Source organism: Kogia breviceps, chromosome 10, assembly GCF_026419965.1.
Source record: "Kogia breviceps isolate mKogBre1 chromosome 10, mKogBre1 haplotype 1, whole genome shotgun sequence".
Lineage (NCBI taxonomy): Eukaryota > Metazoa > Chordata > Mammalia > Artiodactyla > Physeteridae > Kogia > Kogia breviceps.
In genome coordinates, this window is record NC_081319.1 from 64,863,292 (window position 1) to 64,881,004 (window position 17,713).

Sequence of the window (17,713 nt, forward strand, 5' to 3'; positions counted from 1 at the left end):
TAAAAGAAGTCTTTTCTGTTCATCGTTTGGATACTTTTGGGATCTTCCCGGACGGGGGCACGAACCCGTGTCCCCTGCATAAGCAAGCGGACTCTCAACCACTGCGCCACCAGGGAAGCCCCGTTTGGATACTTTTTGTCTTTAAAAAGTTTGACTCTATCCTGTATTCAGCTGTAACATTTGTTTTGTATAAGAAAATCTGTGTCAATACCATGATTCTAAAGCTAGCGTTCTGTTTCGAAAAACATGAAAAAAATAATAATTACAGAAAACAGACTACAGAAATAGTGACATATTGTGATGGGATTTATTGCCAAAAAATTCCCAGATGTAGTTGCCTCCTATTATAAAAGATATATATAGTGTGGTATTAGTGAAACACTTCAAGTGTGTAACATTTTTAAGGCAATACAATTTATTAGGTAATTGTAACCTCGAGGTTATTTTGGGAAATTACATTTGCATAGCTTTTTACTGCCTGGGGTGATTCTAATGTGCTACCAGGATTGAGAATCTCCATGTTTGTGTTTCCTTGATATTTTATGAGCTTTTAAGCTGCCCATGAAGTTGACCTTTTTTCTTCTCATCACTGAGATTATGTATTCAATAGCAGTTGTCTTACTCTTTCTATTAAATATTTACAAACACCCACAAAATGCAAGATGATAATAAGGGTCCTACAGAGATAATACCCCTGCTCTATGAAAGCTTATAACTGAGTTATATAGAAAGATTAGAATTCATCCCTCCCCCACATGCATATATACACACACAAACATGAAGGGTTCACTAACACTGTAAAAGCTGAAAAATACAGGTGTCATATTAGCCATGTAGCTGTTTGGTAGTGGAAAGTCATCTATAGACCTTTGGAGACTTGGGTAGGGCGTTGTGGATGTGAGGAGGAGGGACGTGGCCTCCCCAGGTATGCCTAGAATGAGTGGGTCCAAACACAGAACCAGAGCTATGGTTCTTTTCCCCTTATCCTGGCTCACAGATAAAATACATGTAACATTACAGTGAGAATCCAAAATGTGTGACAGAAAATCTTTTTGACAATAAAAAACAACTGTTAGTAAATTTATACACTACTGGGTCATTCTGTGTCCAGACTGGACCCATACTTACTCATAGAGTATTAGCTACATTTTTCTCTCTGGGCTTGTGGGTCTCTCAATAGTTTATTAGCAATTCCACTTTACCATAACTCTTTATACTGTTTGTAGTTTATGTCTACAAGAGATTCAGGATTTGTTTTGCTTTGAAATTGTTTTTTTTGATCTAGTAGGTGCTCTTAATAATAATAGGTGCTTGATAATAGTAGGTGCTTGGCTTCTGCAAAAAGTTAATCCTGGGCTTCTCTGGTGGTGCAGTCGTTGAGAACCCGCCTGCCGATGCAGGGGACACGGGTTCGTGCCCCAGTCCGGGAGGGTCCCGCATGCCATGGAGCGGCTGGGCCCGTGAGCCATGGCCGCAGAGCTGGTGCGTCCGGAGCCTGTGCTGCGCAACGGGAGAGGCCACAACAGTGAGAGGCCCGCGTACCGCAAATAAATAAATAAATAAATAAATAAAAATCAGTACTGACATTAAAAAAAAAAAAAATCATGAGAGAGAGAGCGCTTATTACAGAGAGCTTTTAAAAATCATGATGGGGCTTCCCTGGTGGCGTAGTGGTTGAGAATCCGCCTGCCGATGCAGGGGACACGGGTTCGTGCCCCGGTCCGGGAAGATCCCACATGCCACAGAGCGGCTGGGCCCGTGAGCCATGGCTGCTGAGCCTGTGCTCCGCAACGGGAGAGGCCACAGCGGTGAGAGGCCCGTGTACCGCAAAAAAAAAAAAAAAAAAAAAAGTTAATCCTTCCATTTGAAAGTTTAAAGGTTATTCTCTACCCTGGTGTGTTCCCCGTTGAGTACGCACTACCCTGTGTGACTTGATGATGGCTAATGTCTCCATTTATTTAAGAGGGATGCCTCTTTCACTGTCTCTTACCTATTTGTGTATCAGTCCCAAGTAGAAATGCATGCTGTTCTCTTGTTGGATGTACAGGAGTTTCAGAAATCCCTCGGAGCCAAGCATTCTGTCTACGACACCACCAACAGGACTGGGCGTTCTCTGAAGGAGAAGACCTCCCTGGCTGACGACAACCTGAAGCTGGATGACATGCTGAGTGAGCTCAGAGACAAGTGGGACACGATCTGTGGGAAGTCGGTGGAGAGGTGAGGTGCTCCTGACAGCCGCTCTCTCACCTTGCTGGACCCCTGGCAGCTGTCACGGTCCTGACGCTCTGCAGGCAGGGTTTGGAACCTTGAATACACACCTCCTTTGCCTGGAGAATGTCTGCTTATCCTCGATGCCCCGCGCACACAGTGCCTCCCCCGAGAGGCTTTGCTGTTCAGTATTATTTACGTTTAGGTGCTCGGTTCATTCAAAAATGACATCCGGGCTTCCCTGGTGGCGCAGTGGTTGAGAGTCCGCCTGCCGATGCAGGGGACACGGGTTCGTGCCCCGGTCCGGGAAGATCCCACATGCCGCGGAGCGGCTGGGCCCGTGAGCCATGGCCGCTGAGCCTGTGCGTCCGGAGCCTGTGCTCCGCAATGGGAGAGGCCACAACAGTGAGAGGCCCGCGTACCACAAAAAAAAAAAAAAAAAAAAAAATGACATCCTTCTCCAAGCCTCCCGCATCTCACATGCAACTACAGGGCCTGCCTTCGGACCGGTCCCCTGGTCTGCCATGGTCCTCCTCAGTCCCATTTCCACATCACCGGCAGGCCTGTCTTAAAGTATAAGTGGGATCTTGTCCCCCCCCGCTTCCCCACCAACCCCGCTTCATACCCTTTAGGGACTAACTCTTGGGTGTGGATTAGGATACAGGCCCCGTCACTGTGGCGAGCAGGGTCCTACCAGCCTGACCCCACCCACCCCTTCCGAGTCTCCCTCCTCCTCATTACACTTCACCCATGAAGACCTAAAAATTAAAAAAAAAAATTTTTAAGTAGCTAAGAAAGTTAAAATAGTAGTTGAAGAGTTCACATATCTTATACATGTTTCCAAATTTTTCATCGATCCTTAGTCTCATTACTTTTGTCAGTATCCAGATTGAATAGAATATCATATTCCATTCAGGGGAACTTCATAATAAGTTTTTTAGGGTTAGTTTTCCAAAATCGTTAAAATCTTCTCTCAAAAGGTTACGTACTTTTTACAATGTCCTATAAATGATTTCACGACAATTTATATGGCATTCTTGAAAAGACAGAAAGTCAACGGTTATGGACAGATCCCTGAATGGCAGGTGTCAGCCGTGGAGGCAGGCTGTGACCAGGAAGAGCCAGCCTGAGGGAGATCTGGGGTTGATAGACTGTTCTGGGTCTTGACTGTGGTGATGTTACATGAACATATACATGTTTTAAAATCCATAGAGCTGTACACCCCAAAGGTCAAACTTACTGCATGATACTTTAAAACACAATTTAATTGAAAAGGCATATTTTTATGAAGAAACTAAAGGGCCCGTGAGGTGATGATGAGGGAATTCTCCTGGAACAGGTGCCATGGATTTAAGCAATGAAAAGAAAATTGGAGAGAAGTCTGTTATTTTCTAAGGAAAGCAGAGAAACAGCAGTGAGTCCCAATATACTGCTTTTCCTCTTGAGGTCTGCTTAGCCTTTGTGGATGTTTTTTAGATGTTTGGATACAGAGGGCAGCTTTTTTGTTGCTCAGATTGATTTTTTCCATTTTTTTCCCCTAGACAAAACAAATTGGAGGAAGCCCTCTTATTTTCTGGGCAATTCACAGATGCCCTGCAGGCCCTCATTGACTGGCTGTACAGGGTTGAGCCCCAGCTGGCTGAGGACCAGCCTGTCCACGGAGACATTGATCTAGTGATGAATCTGATCGATAATCACAAGGTATTGTTATCTGGGACATTTTATTTTATCTTGCTTGATTATTCTGAATGTAGAGGGAACTGTAACCACTTAATTTAGCTTTATAAAAATCTACGGAATATCTATCATACTACATAATAGTCTTTAATACTGAAATATGTGATATTTGTTTAGGAGAACAAGGAAGCCAACTTTAAAAGTGATGCAGAAAAATTACTTTAGTATCAGTGAAATACTTTGGTTTTAAATTTCCCTATCTGAAACCTTGCTAGAGCTTGAAAGGGTGATTTCATTATCTGGCACTTTAAAACGTGTTTCAAGAATGTTTTAGTATCTTTTGTTATTCATTTAAGTAATTATGTGATATAATTTAAAATCGTTCGTTCGGTGACCTGGAACTAGGTCATTGCTGAAGTGCTAGATGTGTGACGTGATCTGTGGGGGTCATGATCAGCTGCTTCTCTTTTTTTCAAAAACGGTTTTAACCTTGCCCCTTGACCTGTAGCAGTTTAAGAGACAACAGCGTATGCCATTAAGGATTCAGTTATTACTTCAAGAAAATTGGTTTCCTTGCCGTCTCCTGATATGTATGTCAATCTGTTGTATAAATCAAAGGTGGTATTTGAGATGTCCCAGAGATACTGAGTGTAAGGTCCTAAATTATGATCAAATACTGTTACAACTTAAAGAACCTTGAAAACAGCATGAGGTCCGGTACTAATGTAGGATGGTTGGCTTTATATATACAATTTTCTTACAGCACTACACTTGAATTCACGTCATATTCTTCTCTATAATTTTTCAGGTCAGAAAACTTATTTCATTTTAAAATGCTCTCTTTATACCTCCCTGGTTATGCTATTTTGATCTTACCTGTTCTTTTTAAAATAATTGGTCCTTTTGCATATTTATTTCCCCTTTTCTTGTTCCATTATCTCATTATACCCATAGAAGAGAGTTTGTTATGTTTGAACATTAACAGAAAATAAGAGAATAGATGAAGAACATTGATCTGGCCTACAAACATTTTAAAAACTTTAAATTATGTTGCTTTGCCTATATTGAAACAAATGTTTTGTGCATGATTAATACAAACTTTTCCATCCCCTGGCACTCCTTCAATGACTGATGAATAATGTAATGTTACTTTGTACATAAATGCCATTTTTAGAAGCTCACTGTCTAAATATTTACTCCCCTAGGCACTTGGCTGGTTTTTTATATACTAAAGGTCAACAAGAATGAATTAATCATTCAGCATTAGTAATACAATTGGAAGCCCCAATAAGAAGTTTCAGTATACAAAGTACATTGGAAAGCCTACTCAGAACCGTGGGACTAGTCCTGTCACAAAAGGGAGAGTTAGACGCTGTACCTTGTATCTGTGTGTTTGTGCATGTGTGTTTGTTCGTGTGTGTGTGTGTTTATCTCTCTGCGGGCACACCTCATTTAACACTATCAGAATGAAATCAGCAAAGAACTCATCACACTGTTTCTGGATTATTTTCGACGGTCTCACTTTTATGAATGATCCAAGTATCAGAATAGAAACTCATGGATAGAGTCAAAAGGATAAAATGTGCTTGGTAATATTCATTTGTGATGATTTCTTAGAAAAATAAGCTGATTTTAGTTTATATGTGAAGTTGGTTATTTGAAAGATCTGGTTGCAGACAAGACTCCTGGGTCAGAAATGGATTTAGTCCGGGACCAAAAGGAGCCACTTTAACCCTTGGCACATCAGAGTTCATCAAAAATGGGCGGGAGAGAAAAATAAAAAGCTTTTCCTCCAAGATGACAGATTAAGGAGTCAAGCCTCTAAAATTTGACGTTACGGGTTAGTGCCCAGGATGCTGTGAAAGCTACAACAAAGGATTGTTAGAGGAAAAAAAAGAGGATGTACCAGCCCTGCTGTTGTCTCCAAGGGCTGCTTAGTTACCTGTTAATGCCCAGGATGCTGTGAAAGCTACAACAAAGGATTGTTAGAGGAAAAAAAAGAGGATGTACCAGCCCTGCTGTTGTCTCCAAGGGCTGCTTAGTTACGGGTCAGTCTCTTAGGTGTGTTTGCTGATGGAGAGCAGTGTGGTGGCCAGCACACACTGGGCGCACACAGTACTGATTCCAGAGGGATTGGGACACCCTCACAAAGTATCACAGAAAAGACGTTGATGCATTTTTGCATGGGATTGAAATAAAGAAGGGTGACCACCGTTATTTAAATCCAACATGTCATTTAAAAAATAACATTCACTCAGGAAAACATTACAAGATTGAGGAGCAAATTGATACAAGCCTAGACTTGATGGTACCCTCACAGGAGCGGTGTGTCTTGTCTTATTTTCTGCAGATTCTGCGGAAAACGTGGATCATTAAACTGTAGGTCTTGGAGAGCCATACATGATGTTATGTGCACACACATATTTCATATAGTATGTCTTACTGTTTGGGCTTTGTAATTTAAAATTAATTTTTAAAAATTTGGTCTTAGGTCTTCCAGAAGGAGCTGGGGAAGAGGACCAGCAGTGTGCAGGCCCTGAAGCGCTCGGCCCGGGAGCTCATAGAGGGCAGCCAGGATGACTCCTCCTGGGTCAGGGTCCAGATGCAGGAGCTGAGCACACGCTGGGAGACGGTGTGTGCACTCTCCATATCCAAGCAGACCCGCCTAGAAGCAGCTCTGCGCCAGGTAAAGCCCTGGGGTTACAACTGCTGGGTGTGCTGACAAAGGTCCTGCACCCCCAACAGGAACTGCTGTCCTGCAGGACCACAGGGCTCCCGTGTCTCAGCCAGGATAGTCATGGGGAGGAGGTTCTTAGAGCATCATTGCCTGGTTCCACTCCCCGCCCAAAGAATTTAAATGACTCAACAGAGGGAGGCTTTCTAATCTTCCCATAAAAGTGCTGTTTGAGTCTTTTTTTCAGCTAGAATGTGTAATGGGCTGCCATTCATCTCACATCAGATTGTTAAAATGGTGAATTATTCTTCATATAGGCCTTTTTGACGGAGTAGATGTTTTCTTATATTTGTAAAATGCAGCACCATGTCTTTGTAATGGGAATAATGGATATAATGAATCAGTTTAAATCTAAGACTTTTCTTTCCATTGAGAGGAAGACTCGACTCTACTAACAAGCATGTTTGGGAATCTTTTTTGGGGCGCGTGTGAACCGTTAGGCAGAGGAGTTTCACTCGGTGGTCCACGCCCTCCTGGAGTGGCTGGCGGAAGCGGAGCAGACCCTTCGTTTCCATGGTGTTCTCCCAGATGATGAGGATGCTCTTCGGACGCTCATTGATCAGCATAAAGTGAGTTACATAAATGCTCAGTAAAAATAAGTGAGAAAGCCAAACAAAGTAAAGAAAATGGACTCATGATTGCAAATACCAACTGCATGAATATCTTCCTTCCTGAGAAGTAGTGAAAGATCTGGTATGTTTGAGAATTTATCTGTATCCTCCTTCCTTCCATAGGTGTGTCCCCATGCAACTACGCACATGTATGTGTGACTATTTGTTTTTTTAATGTCTTCTTTATAGAAGGTGGTTATTTTAAAACTAGTCACTCTGAAGGAACCCTCCTAAACTGTTGGTGGGAATGTAAGTTGGTGCAGCCACTGTGGAGAACAGTATGGAGGTTCCTCAGAAAACTGAAAATAGAGCTGCCATATGATCCAGCAATCCCACTCCTGAGCATGTATCCAGACAAAACTATAATATACTTCAATTAAAAAAATAAAATAAAATAAAACTAGTCACTCTGTTTTCCTATCTCCAAGAAGCACATTTTTCTAGGGAACTCTTTGGCTCCTGAGCAAAACTGGTCAATTTTGTTGCACTTAGATGTGCATTTCAAAGATGAAACTTCCTTACTGAGCAGTATGACATTTATAAAATTATAACCATTAGAATTGTCAATTAATAATTTTTTACCTTTGTAAGCAAGACAAGCAAGTAGTTTAATAACTGGTCTTCAAATTTTATTTTTAAACCTCTGCCAATTCTGTTTTTAATCAAGAGCTGCTTTAAATTCTTTGGAGAAGTAACCCGTTTATAAATTATAAATAAAAAATGGATTATGTAAATAGATATACTATTAAATAATTAACCAAGTAAAAATCTGGCTGTTGAATTCTCAGGTCGAAATTTTTCCTGTGACGATGCATAGGACTAGCAAAACCCTTAAGAGAGAGGTTCAGAGAGTTCTTAACAGATAATGTTTTTAACCTTTGACTCTAAAAGTCAGGAGTTAGCAATGCTAATACTCAGTGTAGTATTTTTTCTGCCTGGGGTGTAGTGTTCTGAAAATTAAGTACCTTGAGTTGAGGGTTTTTTTCTATTCTTTTTTTTTTTTGGAAGTATAGTTGATTTACAATGTTGTGTTAATTTCTGCTGCACAGCAAAGTGATTCAGTTATACACATATATACATTCTTTTTTAAAATATTCTTTTCCATTATGGTTTATCATAGGACATTGAATATAGTTCTCTGTGCAATACAGTAGGACCTTGTTGCTTATCCATTCTATATATAAAAGCTTACATCTGCTAAGCCCAAACTGCCACTCCATCCTTCACCCAATGCACTCCTCCTTGGCAACCACAAGTCCATTCTCTATGTCCATGAGTCTGTTTCTGTTTTGTAGATCACTTATATCACATATAAGTGATATCATGTGGTACTTGTCTTTCTCTTTATGACTTACTTCACTTAGTGTGATAATCTCTAGTTATATCATGTAGCTGCACGTGGCATTATTTCATACTTTTTATGGTTGAGTAGTATTCCATCGTATATAGGTACCGTACACCTCTTCTTTATCCATTCATCTGTCGATGGACACTTAGGTTGTTTCCATGTCTTGGCTATTGTGAACAGTTCTGCTATGAACATAGGGGTGCATGTATCTTTTTGAATTATAGTTTTGTCTGGATACATGCCCAGGAGTGGAATTGCTGGATCATATGGCAACTCTATTTTTAATTTTCTGAGGAACCTCCACACTATTCTCCATAGTGGCTGAACCAACTTACATTCCCACCAACAGTGTAGGAGGGTTCCCTTTTCTCCACACACTCTCCAGCATTTGTAGACTTTTTAATGATGGCCACTCTAACCGGTGTGAGGTGGTATCTCGTAGTTTTGATTTGCATTTCTCTCATAATTAGTGATGTTGAGCATCTTTTTATGTGTCTGTTGACTTCAGTGTATTTAGTATTGATGTCAGCATTTCCTATAAACTGTAAAGGATCTTTTTAGTACCACTGAATAACCTGGTGTTTCAAGGTCAACTTGGAGATACATAATTCCAGTGTAACATGGATGATATCATCTGTGGTGACTTTTTATGTTAATTACCATGCTGTCTCAATGATGGGGGCTGCTTACGCTCTAGCAATGAAATATTGCCTTGTTGTTAATAAAAGAGATTTGAGCTTGTATAACATTATCTGGAGGAATGAAATGCTGCATACACTTTTTCAACTTGAAGCTGGCCTGTAAGAGCAGGAAAATTACATCACATTTACTGTACATTTTTGATTCAGTTAAATATTTTGAAAATCTAGTTTATGTTACCATAAGCTGACCATCAGCTGCTTTGGGTTCCACTGACATACTAGGGTTTGGGTGTCAAGAGTGTCCCCTGAAGCCCAGGGTGCATATATGTCCTACAGAACTGAGGCTACCTGTGGTATCACCACCCTCACAGCAGGGCCAGGAAACCCCCAGAAACATCAGGAGACAGGCATCCCGGTAAGGGGTAGTGGTTTCAAGAACAGATTATCTTTAAACATTTTTAATTAGCATACAATTGCATGCAATTTTATAAAGTGCTTCTCTGTAATAATATTTTGCAGTAATATTTTCCATTCTGTTTCATTTCTTTTGCTTCCCTTCACACATTCTCACCAATAGAAGAAAAACAGAATATTTAATTTCTTAGACTAGAGCCCTCTCGGTATAATCTAACTTCTAAAATTGGCAAATTTTCCCATGTGAGCACAAACCACTGAGGCAGCACTCAAACAGGCCTGGAGGAGCCCAGGGTGCTGTCGGGAGTTGGTACCCAGTCCACGGTGTTTCCAGTGGGAGATGGGCTCCCAGTGTGGGAGTGATTAAAAGTACATGATTGCATCAGCTCGCCTCTGGAAAAGCACAGCTGTTCTTAACCTTTTGGTTTTCTCTTCCTAGTAAAGTTTGTTTTCTTTCACTTAAAAGGGGTCTGTTTTGGGGAAAATTAAAATATTTTTTAAGTAGGTCATGATATTTAAAAAGTAGGTCATCAAAGTCTGTGAGTCTGTTTCTGTTTTGTAAATAAGTTCATTTGCTTATGGTTACCAAAGGGGAAAGGCGGGGAAAGGGATAAGTTGGGAGTTTGGGAGTAACATATACACAGTACTATATATAATACAGGTAACCGACAAGGACCTACTGTAGTAGCACAGGGAACTCTGCTCTACTCAGTGTTCTGTAATAACCTATATGGGAAAAGAACCTAATCTGAAAAAGAATGGATATGTATAACTGAGTCACTTAGCTGTACACCTGAAACTAACACAACATTGTAAATCAACTATACTCCAATATGAAATAAAAATTAAATTAAAATAAATACATAAATAAAAAGTAGGTCATGTTAGCAGAGTAATTGAACCTGGACTCCCCAACAGTAAAAATGTGGAAATAAAGGTTAAAAACCACTTATTCACTCACAAAGGTACAAAATTGAATAAGACACAGTCTTTTGATCTCGTGGACCTTAACAATCTAGTAGCTATGCATATAAACGAAATATTTTATTAGAGCGAAATGCCAGGGTAGGAGGCATATGACAGCTGCTTCCGAGGTTAGAAACAAAAGGTCACTAGATGTGAACACCTATACTTTGTGACCCCCTGGTTACACGGCGTGGGTAACACAAGTGCCATCCCTCCCCTGGCACCCTTGTCAGGTGTGGAAGGAATCCCTCTTAGTGTGGGGTCGAGGTAGATGGGAGGGGTCAGTGGATGTTTGAAAATTCAGTGCAGGGTTTGGGAAGCATGTGCCCAAATGCCTCACATTTGGGGGGGCAAAAGTCCTCATTTTTTAGCCCCACTTTCAGAGTTCTGTGATCCATGAATCTATGGGTACAGTTCTGATGGTAGAAAGTAAAGTATGTGAGACATTTATAAAGAGGTTGATTTGACAGCCTTCCAGAGCCTGTTGAGGTGTATTCATCCTTCCAGGGCTGAGAGTGGCTCTTTTTACTGGCCTTTAAGGGACATTTTTCCCAGAGGCTGGCCGCTGTCAGGCCCACTTGTTCCAGACTCACACGACTCCTTCCCCACTGGATGCTAGGCCTTCTCTCCCACAACCCAGGCCTTTCTAGTTCCCTGCCAGTCTGCTGTCTTCCTTGGCACTTTTTGGATACACATTCCTATCATTCCTGACACAGTTAATGCTACTTTAAATACTAACCTCCTTGTCTTATTTGCTAGAACATTTTTTTTTGCAATCCATATTATGTCTATTGCAGGCTTAGTATCTGTCCTAATTCTTGCCTCTACGAATATAATTATAATATATTCAAATTTAGGAGAGTGTCTTTTTTGTTTAATGTATTTTGTAAAGCATGAGATAGTATCCTGTACTTGGATCTTGAGATAGTGTGAGAAGGTACTTTATCTGATTACTGTCCCTTCTCCTCCCTTAATTCCTCACTCGGTGGATGATTTCCAGCTGTGAATAAACTGATCTAAGTTCTTGCTTATTGGTTTAGCTCCGACAGTCCAGTGGACGTTGCTGGCATTTTAGTTTCAGCCCGTGCGTCTTTGTTTATGCTGTAGGAATTCATGAAGAGACTGGAAGAAAAGCGCGCTGCCCTCAACAAAGCCACCGGCATGGGAGACACCATCCTGGCCATCTGCCACCCAGACTCCATCACCACCATCAAGCACTGGATAACCATCATCCGGGCCAGATTCGAGGAGGTCCGTGCATCTCAGTCCTTTAGAGCAGCAGGGGCTTTGAGAGTCAGGGGAGGGGGCATGGAAACTCGGGCAATTAATGATGCATTTATGGCTGTGGGAGCATAAGGGCTTACGTTCTTCACAAGACCATTCTTCTGTGTGTTACCTGTCTCTGCCACCCACTTCCCGTTAAAAAGTTACGGGCATTCTGCAGCTATGTCCCTGAAACTATTTGGTTCACTGTAGCACTTTCTGTCCACTTCCAGATCACGTCTGTTGAATAGGTTTTTCAGAGCCGTCTATGCTTGTGGAATGAATTGCACACACAAGTGAATTCATTCTGTATTTAAGATCTTAGCTGTTTTTATTTCCACTCTGTGCTACACGGAGTGAGCATATGTGATTCTTCAGGGAATGCATGTTTGAACTTAAATTAGCAGGCAGAGGAAAGCCTGGGTGATTGACGTACATCTAAACTTCTGAGGGTGACAATCATCACAAAGGGCTCCTGGGTCCTCCACAAGCTGGGTCCTGGTACCACTGATGGGATCTAGAAAGACCAGAGAGTTATGGGTCTAGCCTGGGATGATCCTAATTTACATTTAAATGTGGTGTATGTTACATCAGTTACATTATTCACTGAGATGAAAGAAATTCAGAGCAGTTGTTTCTCCATCAGGTACTAGCCTGGGCGAAGCAGCACCAGCAACGACTAGCCAGTGCCCTGGCAGGACTCATCGCCAAGCAGGAGTTGCTGGAAGCCCTGCTGGCCTGGTTGCAGTGGGCTGAAACCACACTGAGCGACAGGGATAAAGAGGTCATCCCGCAGGAGATTGAAGAGGTGAAAGCCCTCATTGCAGAACACCAGGTAAATAGATGTCATCCTCACCTGCCTTCTCAGACACTGTCATTGCTTCACACTGTACTTCTCAGAAGACTGCTCTGTGCTTCTTACCTTCACTTCCTCAGACACACTCCTCAACTCCTCCACCGGGTTTCTGACTCCACTGCTGCCCTGGAGCTTCTCTCTTAAGAGTCACTTAGTTTTGCTGGTGTCTCCTGCTCTGTGTGACCTTCCCATGCTCCTCCCTTTCGGCCCCATCCATGAAGCTGTGCTCGCATCTCAGATGGGCTCCCCCTGACCGCTTCCTGCTCCCTGGAGGGCAGCTTTCCCTGCATTTTAGCCTCTGTTCCACTCCTCCCATCCCATGTCCTCTCGGCGACCTCAGCCTCCCTGTTCACTGGTCCACTTTTGCATCTTCTACTGTCTGCTGCTCAGCGTCTACCCAGAAGCCCGTCAGTCCTCCACACACATCGTATCTCACTGAGAACACATCGTCTCGCTCAAAAAATCACATCTTCTGTACATCCCACCTGTTTCAGATTCTGAAATGATGGGCGTCACACTGATCTCTTTGCTTGTTCATTTCTTTAATATGTGTTTATGAAGATCATGAAGTGTCAGCTTACTTGGCTAAGCAGTTAATACTGCTTATTGGCCCTGAAGTGTCTCTGTCATCCGAGGTATTAAAGTGATCAGTGTTCTCCAGTGTGACAGACATTCCAGAAATGTGTTTCTTCACTTCTCACTTTTTTCTGCCTTCTCCTTTTCCCATCACTTTTCACCAGTCTCTCTGCTTTTGCCACAGATTCCAGATACAGGGACACCTGGTCAACCATGATAATAAGCCCAAGGAGATGAGATAAATGGCAACATAGTCAAACCTTTTAAATGTAAACTTGAACCTGAATGACTTTGACCCTCCTTGGTAGAGCACATTTATTGATAGGGATATTTTAAATGTATCCACATTTATGTGGATGCTTTATGTCACTGTATATCAAAGCCATCTTAAGTATTTCAGATATGTAGGTGAGATGTGTTGCAGGAAAGCCCTAGAGACACGCCAGCTAACTCGTTCCTTTGTAGACAAATGCTCACGTTAAGATTCTTCAGGGAGAGCTTGGAAGCTTGGTCCTGGCTGGTGCACAGACAGGTTGCGTTCATCATATAGCTGCTCCCCCTGTGGTCTTCAAATAAAACAAATTGCTTTTGTAACACTGTAGTTACTTATCACCTATTAACATTCTGTAATCTGTAAATGCTGTATTATGATGGTTAGATTTTTTTTTTTACCCTAGATAAAACATGTTTTATTCTTTTTTCAGAAATCATAGTATGGTCCTTTTATCTTTTCGTTTTTAGTTCATTTCTAAGGATGGTTTTCTCTGGTATACTTGTATCTAATTGACCTCATTTCTTTCTTTCAGACCTTCATGGAGGAAATGACCAGAAAACAACCTGACGTGGACAAAGTCACCAAGACCTACAAGAGGAGAGTGGCGGAGCCCTCCTTACATTCCCACATTCCGGTCTTGGATAAGGGGCGAGCAGGAAGTAAGCAGTGGCTAATTTCTTTAACATGAGGATGGTTAAGCAAGGAAGTTAGTTTCCTTTTATTTTGAGTTATGGTTTTGACATTTTGGAGCCATAGGTGATTCTACACGAGCTCTCAATCATAAAAGGTTTTCTTTCTTTCTCTCTCTTTTTTTAATTAATTATTTTTGGCTGTGTTGGGTCTTTGTTGCTGCGTGCAGGCTTTCTCTAGTTGTGGTGAGCAGGGGCTCATCTTCGTTGCGGTGTGCGGGCTTCTCATTGCGGTGGCCTCTCGTTGCAGAGCACGGGCTCTAGGCGTGCGGGCTTCAGTAGTTGTGGCACGTGGGCTCAGTAGTTGTGGCGCATAGGCTTAGTTGTTCCACGGCATGTGGGATCTTCCTAGACCAGGGCTCGAACCCGTGTCCCCTGCATTGGCAGGCAGATTCTTAACCACTGTGCCACCAGGGAAGTCCCATAAAAGGTTTTCTTGAAAGAATATGTGGGCTAAGTATTGTAGCAACTTATTTAAAAATAAAGGAAAGGATAAATCCAGGTCTCTATATGTAACTTTATTTACTCGAAGTGTATCTTTCAGATTAGCCAAAAGAAATCAGGAATAACTTTCAACAAGAACAGAAATAATCACCCCCTTTGAATCCCTTTGAATTGACTCATTCTGCTTCTGTTATATAAATAACCTTAAGGTGGAATGGAACAGGAATGACCATGACCTGGATAAAGTTCATGACCTAACTGTTCACTAGTGACCAGCAATCTGATAGATTTTCCTCATGTTCCTTTGACTTGAGGCTCTACTTACTGACTTCTCAGGCTGTCTTGACCCAGCGAAGTGACATTAAATACAATAATAGCTAGCTCAGATACGATTTAGAAGCAGCACAATTTATACCAGGCAGTTTGTATATTTCTGAATGGTGACTTACTAAAGAAAAGTGGTTTGGGTTCTGTCATAGTCTTGTCTTGCACAAGGAGGCAGGGTAACAAAGTTGTTAGGAACTCTGGACACAGACTGCCTGGCTGTCCCCACCCCTCAGCATCTGGGAAACGCAACCTTGGACACGTTACTTAAACCCCCTCTGAGCCTTAATTTCCTCATCTGTGGAAGGGGAGAATTATAACCTCATTAGACTACGGTGGGGACTTAATGAGCTCGTGTATGAACTGCTTAGCATACTTCCTGGAATATTGTATTAGCTATTGATATTTTTATGTAGCTCCATGGGAGTTAGGAATTCTGGGCAAATCTCAGCTTGGATGCTAACTTCCTACGAAAGCTTAGGCCCATGATTTACTTTTCTAGGTCACATTGAACGATTTAGTTAGATGAGGCAACTGCAGTGAGATAATTGCTCTGTGAAGTTACAGAAACTTGTGAATAATAGAAAGAGGGAGGAAACTTTAGGAAGGCAGTAAATTAGGATATGAGACAATGCACAGGAAACACACAATCTCAGTGGAAAATGGACCTGGAGGAAGGCTGGGACCGTAATCACACACTTCCGTACTTGATTGGGAATTTGTCAGGTATCTTGGTCTGACTCTGGCGAGCCACCCAGTGCCTCCTGCTCTCCTCTCAGCTGGGTTTGCGCAAACTGATTCACATACACTGCAGTGCCCTGGCAGTAGCAAAGAGGAGGATCGCAGGATGCTTCTTTGTCACTGAAGTGGTGTGGATTTTAGGCTGGAAAATGTTCGAAGCATAAATGTATTGAGAGAACTTTCCAGTATTTCAGGGCTTCTGTCAAGAATATTTCTCTGCTGGTCTCTGAACGGTGTGCGGCCCTTGTTAAGTAAAACACATTTGACCCTGATATCGTGCATCACCTAAATTAGGGTGTTGCTACACGTCATAGCTAGTAATGAAGCTGATTCAGTCTGAACAAGGAACAGTAAAGGTCAAGCCTTAACGTATTTCAAAACCCCGGAGACTTTGCCATCCTAACTCAAGTTATGTTTGAACAGGAAAACGCTTCCCAGCGTCAAGCTTCTATCCCTCTGGATCACAGACACAAATCGAAACCAAGAATCCCAGGGTCAACTTACTGGTGAGCAAGTGGCAGCAAGTCTGGCTGCTCGCCTTGGAAAGAAGGAGGAAGCTTAATGATGCCCTGGACAGACTGGAGGAGGTGAGAAAATTCATACGTTGGGTACCATATTGTCATCTGCCCTCATTCACCGGAACGCATTGCCAAGATCTTGATTTTTTTTCAGCGTTTCTGATAATAGATAAGAAAACTCTTGATGTCTGAGTGCTTATCTTACTTCTAAAATTAAAGCTACAGGTATGAATGTTTTTATGGGGGGAACAAACCCTGATATATGGGCCTTGAATTTAGGGAATCAAAGTCAAAACAGGTATGTTGTAACATAATCAGGAGCTGACTCCTTCGGAAAAGATCTGGCTTGACGTATGTTTGCTGACAGCATCATCTGGTGACTATAATCATTTATAATGCAGATCATTTAATCATATATACTCTCTGATCTGAGGTATAGGGTGTCAGATTCTAGAATTGGTACATTTTTAGAAGGCGAGGAGGTAGGAGCGGCTGGTGGCAGAGACGTGAGGGTTAAGATAGGTAAAATTGGTCTTGTTCAGCTGGGCCTGCTCCCCGGGGCACAGAGCTCCCGTCACCTTGGGCCACACCACCTTTGTGAGTTTGGCATTATCAGAAATTTTCAGTGTGACTTTTTGAAGGAGTTTTGTTTCCTCTATTTGTAAAGAAAAAACAGTGACAGTAACAGAATAAACTTTAGAGAAAAAAATGTTCAAGTCCCCTTTGCAAGATGATACCTTTCCTGGAGGGAATGATCTGTGTGTTATCTAGAGGATCATTAAAAACGTTATTCATATTGTATAAGATAATAAGTTTTATTATCTAGAGGATCTTTAAAAATAACATTCATATTGTATAAGATAATTTTGGTTATCTAGAGGATCATTAAAAATGTCATTCATATTGTATAAGATATAATTTTGGTTATCTAGTGGATCATTAAAAACATTATTCATATTATATAATTTTTGTTATCTAGAGGATCATTCAAAATAACGTTATTCATATTGTGTAAGATATAATTTGATCACAGCAGTAACTCAGGCAAAATGCCTTTTGCCCTCTTCAGCTAAGGGAATTTGCCAACTTTGATTTCGATGTCTGGCGCAAAAAGTACATGCGATGGATGAATCACAAGAAATCTCGAGTGATGGACTTCTTCAGGAGGATCGATAAAGATCAGGATGGAAAAATAACCCGACAAGAATTTATTGACGGGATTCTTTCCTCAAGTAAGTCCCAAGAGAGGTGGCCATAACAGATGTAATTTTTAAAGAAAATAAGCACAGTTTAAAATTGTGGAGCCAGTAAACCTGTGTTACTAATAAAGCATCACCTTTAAACTTGGCTGTGAAGTCATTGCCCTCAAAAAAAAAAACAAAAAAACAAAAAACCTGTCCTTAGTTAAAATTTATGGCTTTGAAGTCAG

The 17,713-nt window shown here is 41.6% G+C and overlaps 1 protein-coding gene across 39 annotated transcripts in view; it reads left to right on the forward strand.

The window, feature by feature from the left end:
* Positions 1–17,713, forward strand: part of DST (dystonin) — a 503,614-nt gene that overhangs the window by 472,886 nt on the left and 13,015 nt on the right. For all 39 annotated transcript variants that reach the window (XM_059077098.2, XM_067005926.1, XM_067005928.1 and 36 more), the window contains 9 exons: positions 2,048–2,217; positions 3,750–3,909; positions 6,377–6,571; positions 7,060–7,188; positions 11,707–11,850; positions 12,509–12,697; positions 14,101–14,227; positions 16,190–16,353; positions 17,354–17,516. In XM_059077098.2, coding sequence (XP_058933081.1) covers positions 2,048–2,217; positions 3,750–3,909; positions 6,377–6,571; positions 7,060–7,188; positions 11,707–11,850; positions 12,509–12,697; positions 14,101–14,227; positions 16,190–16,353; positions 17,354–17,516 — 1,441 coding nt within the window. The remainder of the gene's footprint in view (positions 1–2,047; positions 2,218–3,749; positions 3,910–6,376; positions 6,572–7,059; positions 7,189–11,706; positions 11,851–12,508; positions 12,698–14,100; positions 14,228–16,189; positions 16,354–17,353; positions 17,517–17,713) is intronic.